This window comes from Halichoerus grypus, chromosome 4 (genome assembly GCF_964656455.1).
Source record: "Halichoerus grypus chromosome 4, mHalGry1.hap1.1, whole genome shotgun sequence".
Classification (NCBI taxonomy): domain Eukaryota; kingdom Metazoa; phylum Chordata; class Mammalia; order Carnivora; family Phocidae; genus Halichoerus; species Halichoerus grypus.
This window is the reverse complement of record NC_135715.1, coordinates 61,100,353-61,115,260: the sequence shown is the minus strand read 5'-3', so window position 1 is coordinate 61,115,260 and position 14,908 is coordinate 61,100,353. Positions and strand designations below refer to the sequence as shown.

The window sequence follows — 14,908 nt, the reverse complement described above, 5'->3', positions numbered from 1 at the left end:
TCTCCCCTAGGGATATTTGGTCTCTCGGCTGTGTCTTGTACGAGCTTTGCACACTCAAGCGTCCTGTAAGTATGTTAATCATCAGATTAATCCTGAATTATTGAAACTATAAAAGTGAAATTAACTTTTGAGAGGAAAAAGGTTAATGTTTGGAGTTATTAGGTTGTTAAAAATTACATGGACAAGCTATTAAGATGAACGATCGATCCATATATATCGACATGGAAAGATGTGCAACTTGTAAAGTAAAAAACCCAAGTTACAGAACAGTATATGTAGCATATTTTCATTAAAAATAAATTGTGCATGAATATATAATCAGCAAAGGGAAAAGGTGCATGGGGTGAGGTCTGTAGGAAACCAGGCACAAGCTTCCAAGACTTGTCCATGCAGGAATCATGCTAATTTCTCCAGCAACAAGTAGTGACAGCACGTGTGAAATGTTATCAACCAGGGAAGCTCCTTAGAGACCCAGTGCTCAGGGTTTTGATGTGGGACTGGTCATGTGGGCACCCTGTGCCTGGCAGGTACCAAGCTTCCAGACTCCTAGGAAGAAAGCAGGTGTTCAGCATAAACCATATTGTTTGCGCCACCAGTGTAGGTAAAGAGAGCCACTCTGAACATTTAGGGAGTGGTGGGAACTCTCCAGAAATGTGAGTTCCCAGATGCCAGCCAAGGGCCAATATGATAAACAGGCTTTTCTAAGGAGAGCACTCTTAAAGAGTTTAAGAACTCTTTTCTACACAGCTGTTATCATTATTATTATTAATTATTATTATTGTCAAAGGTCAGACAGCTAGTAAGTGCCTGACCAAACCTGATCTTCACTGCCACACAGTGCCGCTGAGCGTTATGCTTATGTGTAAACCCATGGCCTCATACAATGGAAGATTTTCTGGTTTATGAAGAATTTTTGAGGAAATGTTTATGCTATGTTAATTTAGAAAGCAAGGTGCAAAGTTTCATATTATTATGACCTCAACTCTGTAAAGTAAACATTATTTTACTTTTTATTTTTTTTATTTTTTATTTTTATTTTTTTTAAAAGATTTTATTTATTTATTTGACAGAGAGACACAGCGAGAGAGGGAACACAAGCAGGGGGAGTGGGAGAGGGAGAAGCATGCTTCCCGCAGAGCAGGGAGCCCGATGTGGGGCTCGATCCCAGGACCCTGGGATCATGACCTGAGCCAAAGGAAGACGCTTAACGACTGAGCCACCCAGGCGTCCCTACTTTTTTTTTTTTAAATGTAAGCTCTATGTCCAATGTGGGGCTTGAACTCACAACCCCAAGATCAAGCGTTGCATGCTCTACCCACTGAGCCAGCCAGGCACCCCAGTAAACATTATTTTTAAAAAGACTAGAAGGAAATATACCCCTGGCTGACAAAATTATACGTATTTGCCCTGTTTGTAGCTTCCTCTACCTTCCAGTTTTTTATAATGAATAAATATTATTTTGATAAGAAAAAACTAAAACTAAAAAAACCTTGTTTTATATAACATGGCATCACATTGTGTAACTGCCTATAATATCTACTCATGAAATATTAGTTGATGAAAACCATTTAGGGTGGACCATAGTACTTCTAACTGAAGCTTTAAAACATTGTTTTTTGGTTTTGCTTTGTTTTGTTTTGAGATTCAAATTCCACTTTTTTTATTTAAAAAGTCCAGCTTGAGCAAAAGCAAAAGGGCTGCTTCCACAAGGGTCCCTCAGCTGGACCAGGGAAGGGTGGTCATTACCAGCCCCCCCCAGTCCTGGGGTGCAAAAATCTGAGGGTGACAGGCAGAGGGCCCCGGCCCCAAGTGTGGCGGCCCTTGTGGTGAGCACCTGTTTTGTTTCTTGATACTACTTTACAAGCTACTATTCAATGTTTTCTCTGATTTAGTATCATCATTCCTTGTCCTTTCAGTTTGAGGGTAACAACATACACCAGCTGGTTCTGAGGATTTGTCAAGCGCATTTTGCCCCGATATCACCACGGTTCTCCCGTGACCTGCAGGCCTTGGTAACTCAGCTCTTTGAAGTATCTCCCCGAGATCGGCCGTCTATTAATTCCATTTTGAAAAGGCCCTTTTTAGAGAATCTTATTGCCAAATACTTGACTCCCGAGGTGAGCTTTGAGGTGATTCCATGTGGATTCTGACAGAGATTTTGGTTAGCAAGTCCTTGACACATGTGTTCCATCTTAGGTCATTCGGGAGGACTTCAGTCACAGCCTCCCACATAAAGCAAGACCGTTGGCTTCTCAGCCTGCAGGGAAGGGGGTGCAAGGTAAGAACGATTTGACCCCGTGATCAAAAAACATTTCTTATGTGTGTCTCATATACGTGTGTCCTGAGATGAAGCCCTGCATGGGGCTCTGCACTCAGCAGGGAGTCTACTTAAGATTCTCTCTCTCCCTCTCCCTCTGCCCCTCCCTTTCTGCTTTCTCTCAAAAAAAAAAAGCCTGCTCACACATTTCACCCAACAGTGTGGCGTGAGTGGTGTGGTCTATAACCCATGCGATGATCACTACATGTAATTACTTGGGCCATTATCCTATGCATCCTTTCTCTGTAAATGTTAGCGTTAATCCCTAATTTTTTAAAAGTAGTGTTATATATACTAGAAATATGTGAAGGAACCCTGGATAAAATGGTTTTCTCCATTAAAAGACAATGCAGACTAGTTTTCCACGGGGACTTCTCTCACTGGGTCTAAATATCTCGGGATAAAGCGAACTTCCTGTGTCGTGAAAGGTCCCTTATGTTCGCACTCTCACAAGCATCCATGTTAAGATGTGGACATTTTAAAGAAACTGAAGTTGTTTTATTTTGGTTAAATAAGATTCTACAATACAGAAAGCGAGATTCCAGGGAAAGTGCCTACCAAGATCAAGGCCATCAGAGCCAATTAAAAGGAAGGAGCTATTGTATAGAAATGAATGGATCCCACCAGCTGGAGCTCAGAAGCCTGTGTCTGTAAGTCATATAAACTCTTCCTCTGATTTGTTAGCAGGTGGCATGTCCTACAGACCTACTTGCACATGTTCCTAGGCTACAAGCGCATGACTTTGGAAAATACCAGCTTTGTGCTTATGAGCAAAATCATTCTGTAATGAGCATTAAAGTGGTACTTCATTGAACAACTTCTAGGTGTATTTCCTTATAAGTATTCTATGTACTAGTTTTAGTTTTCCTTTTACAACTCAAAACCTTTTGATTTCTTTAAATAAGGTTTTTCTATATAGAATAAGTGAGTTGTATGGCAGCAGAAAACATGGTGCATTTCATTCCCTTAATTCTAACATGGTATATATAATTGAGAAATTTTTATTATATAGTCAATGATTTTTTTCCTAGGGATTTTTAGGCTTAGTTATCTGAATCCATGTCAGCAGAGTGTTGAACCTCTTAGTTCATGCTAGTGGAATGCTTCTGGTATATAAATGATAAAATGGCTATTGCCTTTTAATTGAAGAATTGTATTTTTTAAAGAAGGCAAGATTTTTTAAAGTACACCAAGATGTAAAGAAGTTTATAAAAATAGAAAATAATAATAGTGAGTTTAGTTTCAGAGCTTGGGTTGGGTAGGCAAAGTCCCTAGCTAAGCATTTTTGGTAGACCAACCATTAAGTATGCAGGATTCCTCTTCACACCTTAGTGAAATCATAAACTACTGTGCTACCGTAGGACTTAGACTTCTAAAATACTTTCCAGTTCTAGGATTTGGGGATCCTAAGATTATTTTACTCTAAAAAATGAGTCTAGAGCAAAAACAGCAAAAATATACTTACAGTGCCTTGTTTTAGCTGTGGTCACTATCAAACTGTCAGTTATTATGGATTTTAATTATGTGTCTTCAAAATCTTTCCTCTTCTTTTTGATCCTTCAGATAAAAATGGTAGAAAGGCCCAAACTTGCTGCAATGCGTGGACATTATGACTATTATTATGCCCAACTTGATGTGTTGAGGAAGAGAGTGCACGAACCAAGTTACCACTGTGTTCCTCAAAAAGATTCTGGAGTTGAGAAGAATTATAATCAGGAAGAAAGCCACAGTCCATCACCAGGTCAATGGTAATGTTAGAGTCTAACTTAAACTTTGGTCCTCTGAAAATGTCTTGATATATCAACATTTATTCTGAAGCCCTCCCAATTCTCCTAAAACAAATAATCCAAGAAGAACTTCCAAACTTTCCATCTTGAATACTTAATTCACAGTTCCCTTGACCCTGTTTCATCTCAAATCTAATGTAGCTTATCTTCTTATCCATTGAACCATGAGCAGAAATTCATACTCCTGAATTTTTCCTGTTTTTTCTTCCTTCTAGTAAATTCCACCATCCGGGAGGATGAAAATAGTTATATATGTATCATTTTCCAAAGAAGTTATTAATATTAATCCATAATAATTGAATTGTAATCAAATTATCATTTGAGACATATTGAAAAGGAAATACCTTTCATTTAGCATTTATTTTCTTGGGATCTTTCATTTGTGCGCCAGTGTGAGGAATAGAGGTAAAGGAATGCGACACCATCTTGTTCTCAAGGAGCTCAGAGCATAGTGCAGGAAATGGACAAGCAACGGGGATGTCGAGGCTATTGATCAGATACCTGCCCAAAGCGTGACAAGATTCTGGAAAGGGTTTTTCTTTTTCCCTCCAACACATTGTATGTAGACCATGGATGGACTGATCCTATCCTGAAGAAATATCACTGCATCGGAATATTTTTCTGTTTGATCCTCTCCTGTATCACCAATTGGTACAGTTCTCTTTGCTTCCTTTCTTCCTGATTCCCAAGTATGCATTCTATAACTTCGAACTACTTCTTGAATTCAGAACTTTCAAGCCACAGGTAAACTGTGAATCTCATTAAGAAATCTAATAAATAAATAAAATCCACTCCTTAAAATTGTGCCTAAGACTAGTGAAAATTCCTACTCAAGCTGAACATTTTTATTTTCTAAGGCCTGCTGAATACCTTCAGAGGAAATTTGAAGCTCAACAATATAAGTTGAAAGTGGAAAAGCAGTTGGTAAGTAAAATTCCAATTACTAAGGGCAATCAGGAATTTCCTGCTCACAAATATTCATGGGTCCTTAAGTCAAAGTGCATTCCACATAGAGGATGAGGACTACCCTTCACCTTCTCCAGTTTTTAATAGCTTAAGAAGAATAATGGAAATGTGCCTGAATCACGGTCTGGGAAGTCTGGTTTCTTCCCTGGCTCTATCACTTGCTATGTGACCTTAGGCAGGTCATATGACCTCTCTGAGCCTCAGTTTCCTTTTTGTAAATGACAGTTTGAGAGTAGATGAGCTTCAAGGTCCCCTTCAGTGCTATAGTTCTTTGATTCTAATTTATTAGACTTCTATACATTTTTAAAAAGATTTTATTTATTTATTTGAGAGAGCGAAAGCGAGAGAGCTCAAGTAGGGCAAAGGGCAGAGGGAGAAGCAGACTCCCCACTGAGCAAGGAGCCCGATGTGGGGCTCGATTCCGGGACTCTGGGATCATGACCTGAGCCGAAGGCAGCCGCTTAACCGACTGAGCCACCCAGGTTCCCCGAGAATTCGATACACTTTTTTAAAGGTGACTATTGTATTTTATTTGAAATGAAAATTAACCTTTAAGTATAGTGTCAGAGTTCTGGGGCTGAAGGAGGCTGGATGTGCATCCTATTTCTGTCACTCTTATTTTGGGCTGCTCAAAAGCTCTAGTTCTATTCTCCTACTTAACCTGATGCCCCAGGGTGGCTCAACTTTTATAGAACTTTAATTTCACAATTATAATTGAACTGTTCAGAAAATGGATCGAGGTGTCTCACATGGTAGCGTAAAATATTGATTGCTTATGATAAACAACACAAATGGTTTTATTAATTTTCTTTGCTTTTTAAATGTGTCATAGTGAAACTAAGAAAATTCTACTGCCCGCTCCCCAGCAGTGAATTTGATTCACGATATAATTCTTGTTTAAAGAAAAAGATCCAAGGTCAAATGAGAAGACATTTCTGAAATGCAAGTATGCTTTATAAATCATTTCATTCAATTGATAGGGTCTTCGTCCATCTTCTGCTGAGCCAAATCACAACTGGAGACAAAAGCCAAGAAGCAACAGAGAAGAGTCTCGATTCCAGGAGCTGCAGATCAGGAGAAACGAAATGAAGGACCAGGTTAGAAACAGTCTGATTCCAGATCTACCAGTGTCCCTGCACCTTGTCTTTGTGCTGCATAGGATATTACTTTCAGCATCTGCAGTACGCCTGAGGGAGAGGCCTCTTGCACAATCCTTGGACACACTCATGTGAAGCTCCCTGCTGGGAGTTTCAGGGGATACAGAGATTTGGATTTCACCTCCTCAGAGAATGCAGGAGAGCAAAGTTCATAAGGCTTTTGACCTCAGATTGATAATGTAATTGTCCACCATTACCATTTCTGAAATTTGTATTCGTGTCCTTAGGCTGCCTTAACAAAGTATAACAGACTGGGTGGTTTAAAACACCAGAAATGTATTGTCTCCCAGTTCTGGGGGCCAGAAGTCCAAAATGAAGGTGTCAGCATGGCCATGTTCCCTCTGAAACCCGGAGGGGACTCATTTGCCTCTTGCCAATCTTTGGCATTCCTTAGCTTGCGGCTGCATGACTCCGCTCTTTGTCATCACGTGGCCTTCTCTCTTCATGTCTCTGCCTTCACGTGGCTGGCTTCTTACACCCATGGTGTTGGATTAGGGCCCCATTCTACTCCAGTATGACCACATCTTAGCTCAACTAGCTACATTTGCAATGACACTATCTCCAAACAAGGTCACGTTCTGAGGTACTGGGGGTTAGGATTCCAACATATCTTTTTTAGGGGGGGAACAAAATTAAACCCATAAAAGTGGGATATATAAAGTAATTGTATGTCACTGACACATTTTGGGTTATATATAAAAGTGAGATCGCCCAAAGCCCCCCTCTCACTCATAGGGAGGGAAGTAGCCCAGCTGAAACGTAAGGCAGATTATCATCTTTAGGAACACTGGGTTTTCTAATTCTTACTGTTGATCACACATTCTTTAAATTCATAAGCTGTGTAGAGATTACTCTGTTCAGTTGTTCACCAGCATTTAAAATTTTTGAATTGGGATTGTCTTCCAGGAATATTGGAAGCAGTTAGAGGAAATTCGCCAACAGTACCACAACGACATGAAGGAAATCAGGAAGAAGATGGGGAGTGAACTGGAGGTGAACACATTTTTCTCCTAAAGGAAACATGGTTCTACTGATTTAGATCTAACTAAGTTGAGCAGGTTTCAAAAGTAAGGATCTCCTCATAGAAAAGATAAAATGTTACCATGCAAACTTTTAATAGGAAAGCTAACGTTTAAGTGAAGCTTTTATTATTGTTTACTTGAGACTACCCACGCTGGTGAGGACATCTAAGACTCTCCGGTAGGAATGGCTATTATTAAAAATATTCATTGTCTTCCTTGTGAATCAGTCAATACTTATTGACAGAGCGTCTACTTTACACCAGAACTAGATTAGATGCAGGAAGTAAGTCCATGCCCATAAGGGAGGGAAAAGGATGAGCATTTATTGAATTCAACTAGATTGGAGTAGCCTCATATGCAGGGGTAAGGTTCGAAAAGTCTGGATAAGGCCACATTTGAGTGCAGTCGGCTTGAAAAGTTGATTCTTGAAAATCCCTTAAAGGCACCACATTGGAAACTCATCTTCCATCTCTCAGATCACTGCTTTTTCAGTAGAGCTCCAGCTGAGACAGCTGGCCTGGGTCTGTAGACCATGTTGCATGAAAAACACACGAATGTCTAACCATAGCACCACCCTCATGCCCTGGAATGCTCCTCCTATAAGAGGCCTGTGGTTCTGAGGCCTGCCGAGGACACGGCTGGCCCCCAGCTCACAGGCATGGTGTGGAATTACCCACACTGCTGGACTTGATTTCTTTCTCCCTCTTCCCCACCCCTGAGGGCACATAGATGAATTAATATGGGTGAAGAATAGCGTACAATTCAGCTGTACGTACTCGGGCTCCGAACTAGAGTGCTCACATACTTTATCTCATCTTACTCCCCATGATAGGAAAGGTAAATAATTCATCCAAAGTCACTTTGATACTACGAGGCGGGACTAAACATCTGATTCTGAAACCTCTACTCTTTCTAACATATGCACTTCTACTCACAGAGAGTTGGAAAGATATGACACACATGTATGAGCAATGATTGAGTAAGACTGAACATAGTTAAGCTCTGTAAGGGCACAGGAGTAAGGATGAGCCAGGTGAGCGTTTTCATGGTCTAATCTGGTCTGAGAAGAGGAGCAGAGTTAGCAGAGGGAGAGCTGAGGGGGAAGGCATTCTGCAGGAACCACGCAGAGGTCCACGCAGGACTGGAGGCCCTGGAGCGGGGAAGGTGGGAGACAGTTCTCTCTAGAGCAGGGGATTGGTTAATGGTGAGGAGCCTTGTTTTTTAAGGCATGTCTGTGATGGGAAACTGGAGTCCAGGAAGGATGGAGAGCAGACTTTTCTAGAGAGACCATGAAAGCTGCACGTGGGGCATGCCGAGGGCAGCCACAGGGGAAAGGAGCTGGAAGGAAGGCGCTGTTCCAGCCATTTCCACTGATGGCGCCTTGGCAGTGGGAGGAGAGTGTTTCCTCACTAGAAATCCCACTCAGAACTGGCCACGGTCCACACTGTGGACTTCAGAACCCACTCAGAACCAATCCGATTGACTGTGTATCATTTGTACTTTTAGGAGGACTCAAAAATAAGTCATAAAACCTATTTAGTGAAGAAAAGCGACCTGCCCGTCCACCAAGAGGCCCCTGAGGAAGAAGCGCCTGCGCAGGTGACGATTATGTGATGACAATGGGTTTCCCAGCGAGCTGGCTCTAGCCCGGACGTTCTCAGCCCTCACCGTGCAGGGGAGCCGTGGTCGAAAGTTCTTAAAAACTCAGATGCCTGGGCTCTACCCCAAATGGCCTGGGGTGGGGCCCAGGCATCCCGTTTGCAGCAGCTGGCTGGGTGGTTCGGGGTGCAGCCCAGTTTGAGACCTGCTCTCGTGCCTGTTTGAGAGTTCAGCGTTCTGGATGGTGTTCAAGTCAGGGTCTCAGACACATGGGTCAGAAATCTGATGGTTAACGTCTTTCTACTTCAACCTTATGTTTTTGGTGGGAGGAGGGAACTGGGCAGAGATGAATTATCAAATGGCTCTCAAGGAGTTTTTTTTTTTTTCCCTTCTGGGAGGTCTTTCACCTTTATCTTCAAGGTGCCATGAGGGCTTGGTTAAGGGCAGGTGAGGGGGACCCATGCTGGGTGAAGACCGAAAGTGTTTTGCCTTGTGAAAGACCCTGGGACCTTCCATGACGTGATGCCGGGCAGCTCTAAAGTGGACTGAGTAGGGGAGATGGGGCTCAGGAGTCTAAGATGGTTGTATTTTAAGGAAAATAGAGAAATAGGACACTTCTACAATTGAGACGACCAGACTACACAATCCAATCAGATAGCCAACTTCACAAAGAAAGTAAGATACAAAAGCCACAGTCCTGTTTCAGAGTTCATGATATTGCAAGGCAGAAAAACACCCTTCCCAGGGGTGCAGGGCAAACAGGTAATAGTGAGTCAAACCAACACATCCTGTATGTGAAGGACCTGCAGACGGGACAGCAATTAATTCTAAGGGAGAGATGATAACGACCTCGTGTAAAATGGTGGAGAGAAGAAAGCATTAAAACACACACGTGCACACACACACACCGTGGAGACTCATGTGCTTCTGGCTAGAAAGGGGTGGTACCATTTACTAAAGCCTGGGAAGAGTGGGGAGCAAGCCTGTGGTGGGGGGCAATCAAGAGTACCACTTCGGACATCAGTTGAGTTCGAGAAAACCTGAGGGCTTCCATGCCTCCTTCACAGTGCTGACTTCACTGCTCCCCCAGCACAGATCATGCTTTCCCCAGACCTTCATACACGCACGGTGCAACATCATTCCAGGGTTTATGCCAAATGCCGAGATAGGCTGTTCCTGCGTTACTCTCGTCCCCTGCTCATCTTCTCTGCTGTTACCCTACTTCATTTCCTTTCAGCACTTAGTACTTTCTGAAGTTATGTTGTTAATTTACCTCATGGATTACCTATTTTATTCCAGTAAAATGTAAGTTCCGTGTCAGCAGGGACCTTTGGTCACATTCACTGCATTAATCTGTTGTGCAGGACAGTGTCTGGCCCATGGTGGGTGCTCAGTATGAATTTGTGGAATGAATGTCAAAGTAAAGATGATGCTAAGTAAGCCGCGGAGTACGTGAGCCTGTGGCTCAGAGGGGAGGAAAGAGCAAACCTGGAGATACACATTTCAGAGTCCTTGCATAAAGGTGGTGCTTATATCCACTGAGGAAGGGAGGGGCAGAGGGCCCAGGACCGGACCCTGAAAAAGCGCAGAACTTACAGCTCCTTTGGCACTTTTGCCATCTACTTTCAGTCATCTCTTCTTTGAAATTGCCTGTCAATTTTTTGAGCCCTCTCCTTCCTTTTTACTATCATGAGCAGTGCAGTTTTCTTGTTTTCCTGATTACCATCGTAAGCCTCCTAAGGGAGGGATCCTGTAGCCAAAATTGCATTCTTACATAAATAAAATCTTTTAAAAAAAGCAGAGTGGGGAGACTCCTGGGTGGCTCAGTTGGTTAAGCATCTGCCTTCGACTCAGGTCATGATCCTAGAGTCCCTGCTCAGTGGGGGGTCTGCTCTTCCCTCTGCCCCTCTCTGCTTCGAGTTCACTCTCTCTCTCTCTCAAATAAATAAGTAAAATCTTCAAAACATTCTTGAATTAGATTAGATTGTACTGGACCAGAGTGACAAGCACTGTCATATTATGGAATTTTCCCCACTGCAAGGCCACTGTTCAGTGTATTAATATTTCAAGTTAATGGGTGCTGTGTCCAAGTTTGTAGTGAGTTTTTAGTGAATTATTATTAACTTTCCTTTACAAAGGCATGTTTTTATTCTCAAATTAATCATGGGATTCAATCCAGAAGTCAAATAATATAAACAGACCATGCTGTGAATTCAGGGATTGTGAAACTATAATTGTTTGATCAATATTAAATGCTAGATATTAATTTTTCTCTAAACTTGCAGGACACTGAAAGAGACTTGAAACAAATTAGAGTTCAGAACATAAAGGAAAGTAAAATTCTAGAACAAAACTGTAAAGCTAAGGTAATAAACATTTTGTCTTGCGGTGTCATATTAAACAGCTCGCTGGGGGGTCCCCACCTTGCAATCTGGGTTGCCTACAGGATATCCCCCCCTACTATTTTATGGACTTGCCTAATTTTGCGATGTTTGACGAATGGTTTTAAGTATCTGTAATGTCAAATAGGAGTTGTGATTTTAACATTTTTATTGGATTACTAAACTAACATTATTTTCCTTCCTTTCTTCTAGAGAGGGGTGAAGTTTGAAATTAGTTTAAACCAATGTATTTCTGATGAAAACACCCTCCAAGAGGAAGAGGTATGCCATTAAATATTTATTTCCATTAACAGTTATAAGAAAAATGAGTGTCTTAATAGCACATTTAATGAAATTTTTCCATAGGTCATAGGGAGAATTTTCTTAAATCTTCCTAGAAGGATCTCTGGTGTTCAAACGAGTCTTCCAAAATGCTTTTTTATCCTCCCATTCTTTTTTCATTGAGATTATTCCCTTAGATGGATTATTCCAATTTAATTTATTTTTCTCTTATAAAGGAATTATTTTCCTCATAATATTAACTTTCTTGTCATTGCCAAATTAAAATAGGATACTTAATTATAGTCAGCAACTAATATACTTACCTAAAAAATTGAGCAGATACCCTGAAACCATGCACATTTATTTTAGGTCTTAATTAGTTATCGGTAACTTTGTGCAGGTCTTTGGGTGAATCTCAATTATGCACTCAGGCTCTCATTGACACAGTGATAAATGCACAAATACAGTAAACTCAAACCTCATTTTATTACTTGTATTCAACATCTTTTTTAATCCCACTTTTTACCAGACCTCTAACAAATATCAAAATCAACTGATTTGTGTTTCCATTTCACCTTCTCTAACTTTGCCTTTTAAATGACCAAAAGTTATGTGTGTGGACATGTAAGTTCTGTATCACATCTGATACTCAATTTCTTTCTTTCATCTTCATTAGCTGAAAAATGTTTAATGTTATCATTTCTTTCCGATTTTTTGTTTTGAATAGACTTTATGTTTTAGAGCAGTTTTGAGTTCATGGCAAAAATGAGCAGAAGGTACAGAGATTTCCCATCTATTCCTGGTCCCCTCACGTGCACAGCCTCCCCCCCACTGGGGTGGAACATTTGTTACAACTGATACACTCACATAGACACATCGTAATCAACCAAATCCACAGTTCACATTAGGGTTCACTCTTGGTGGTGTACATTCTATGGGTTTTGACGTAACAACCCATATCCATCATTATGGTACCACACAGAATAGTTTCACAGCCCTAAAAATCCTCTGTGCTCTCCTTTTCTTTGAGATTTTTCCTACCATTTTGTCACATAGAGACTTCTTAGAGTGGTGACTGTTAACTCTCACCTCTTTAAGCATTAGGTATCTTAGTGTCCCAGACCTAGGAGGATCAGAGGGGGCCCGTTTCTGGGTTGGAGTGGCACATCCACAGTGCTCCTGTCAAGTCAGGTGCTGAGGGTGGCCTGGTAGTATAAAGGGATGGAGTCAAAAAGTTTTATCTGCCACGGTGTTCACCCTTTGTTACTCGATGCTTTGATGTGCTTGAAACAGAGTGATCATTTTAGTATTGATTATGGGGTGTTAGGAGTAGTTTTAGGGACCGTTTTGGGAACATTGTGCACCTAAAGCAGGGCGTGGACGAGATAACCTTGAGAGTTCTATAGATTGGAACCTCAGGAGAATAATATCGAAGGCAGCAGGTCTGGATAAAATCAAGTTGCCATATGATCAGTGCTTGTCACTGTTGACAAGGAGAAGAAAGAAACACACTCCTGTCTCTATCTTGTTCCAACATAGTTCCAATTTTAAAATGCTATAATTTATTTGTTTAATATACGTATACTGAATACTTACCATATGCCTTGGGAAATGTTATTACTGGAAACACAAAAAATTTTTTTGACATATTTTTTTTCCTCAAAATATGGCTCGTCATGAAACACCGTGGCATTGCCTTAGGCAATGGACGTGCAAAATAAAACTCTGCCCTTTGAGCATGGCATGAAGCTTAAGGAATATAAGTGCGTGAAGGAGTATGAAGATGATACAGACAAAGCATTTGAAGAACTCTGTTGCCCAGAAGCAGGTACGTGTCGTGCCCCTTGAAAGCCGGAGCTAGAAGGGGCGTTTTATCGGCAGTCCATCACAGTCCCCGGCCTCACTGGCCGGCAACACCGTTGTCCCGGAGCTGGGCAGAGCCCCGGCTCTGCCGCCTGAGACCCGGCCGTGTGCTCTTGCCCCGTGCCGTCTCCTTGGGCAGTCGCCCCAGACAGCACCCCCACGCCAGCCACTTTTCTCGTTATCTGCTGGAAGGTTCCACGGACTTGTCCCACTAGGCTTGCAGACTCAGCATTTGTCCAGTTGAATTTCAGAGCTCTTCCTTCCCAGTGAGCAGCCTGGCAGGCTCTCCCCTGAGATGTCTCTGGAGTTTTCCTCCCCGATCCCTCTGCCACTGGTTTCGGGCCTGGTCATCTCGGAGCGGTGGGGTGAGGCAGTGAGTGCTGGGACTTTGGAGGCAGACGGGAGTCTGGATCCCAGCTGGCGCTGCTGCCTTCTGATGGGGTGACCTTTCACAAGTGACTACAGTGCTCTGAATCTCCGCTTCCTCTAGGAACGGGGATACTAGTACTTGCCACACAGGTTTACTGGGGGGACTAAAGTGACATCTGATATATAAATACCTGGCACATGGTAGGTGCTTAACAAATGCTATTTCTAACTTGCCCCCCCCCTTTTTTTTTGCCTCTCGCTGTACTGCCTTATTCTCCTATGTGTTCTTCTTTTCTCTAGTATCTCCCCCTTCATTCTCTAAGTGGTTGCTGGAGATTTCTTGTTATATTTTTGGGTAATGCCTGCAGGATTCCCCATTGCCCATCCCACGTAGTATTCTATTTAACACTGTGGGGCCTGATCTTGTTGTGACCCACCTTTCCTGCCCCAGCACCCCTCTTTCCTACCACTGATGATGGGATCCAGACAGCCTCCTGGAGCACCCCCCCCCCCCCTTATAGCTGCATGAGCATTTGCACACCCTGGCTTGGCTCAGTTTCTTCTTCCTGGAATAATACCTCTCACCTCATTTCCATCTGGAAACACCTTTATTCGGTTCAGCAGGCATCTTAGTGAGAACCTCCCACGTGCACAGACTGTGCCAGGTGATAGGCACCTCAAAGATGAATGAAAACGGGGTCCGCCCTCAACATCACCGTGGTGTCGGAGCCGAAGTGAGGAGGCACAAAATATGTTTTCTGAGCCCACATACTAATCATCGTCAGAGCACCGGCTGGCTAGAGTCAGGAAGGTACCCACTCCTACAGAGCTTGGCGTGCTCAGGAGCTGGGGCTTTATCCTGCATGATGACCTTCAGTCGAAGGGAATTAACTCCTATCTGTGACGGAGAAAGATCATGCTGGCTGCGGCGTCAGGAGGGCGTGGGGTGGCGGGACTGCGGGCAGGAGGATAGCGGCCCAGGTGGGAGATGACAGGGGCACAGGCCAGAGCAGAGCAGTGAGAATAGACACCAAGTGCGAACCACTGAGTGTGGGGGTTGAGGACGAGAAGAAGGTCAAGGACCCTCCTAGTTTTAGGAGGGTCCTAATTCAGATGGATGAAGCTGTCACCAACCAAATGGGCACACACATCACGCAGAGGGAGG

General features: G+C 42.6%; 1 protein-coding gene across 1 annotated transcript in view; it reads left to right on the top strand.

Moving 5' to 3' along the window:
• NEK5 (NIMA related kinase 5) overlaps positions 1 to 14,908 on the top strand; it is a 54,334-nt gene that overhangs the window by 20,733 nt on the left and 18,693 nt on the right. The window contains exons 7-18 of the mRNA XM_078069956.1: positions 11 to 65; positions 1,917 to 2,117; positions 2,197 to 2,278; positions 2,834 to 2,967; positions 3,881 to 4,065; positions 4,962 to 5,028; positions 6,051 to 6,167; positions 7,134 to 7,220; positions 8,756 to 8,848; positions 11,134 to 11,214; positions 11,443 to 11,511; positions 13,213 to 13,339. Of these exons, the coding sequence (XP_077926082.1) occupies positions 11 to 65; positions 1,917 to 2,117; positions 2,197 to 2,278; positions 2,834 to 2,967; positions 3,881 to 4,065; positions 4,962 to 5,028; positions 6,051 to 6,167; positions 7,134 to 7,220; positions 8,756 to 8,848; positions 11,134 to 11,214; positions 11,443 to 11,511; positions 13,213 to 13,339 (1,298 nt within the window). The remainder of the gene's footprint in view (positions 1 to 10; positions 66 to 1,916; positions 2,118 to 2,196; positions 2,279 to 2,833; positions 2,968 to 3,880; positions 4,066 to 4,961; positions 5,029 to 6,050; positions 6,168 to 7,133; positions 7,221 to 8,755; positions 8,849 to 11,133; positions 11,215 to 11,442; positions 11,512 to 13,212; positions 13,340 to 14,908) is intronic.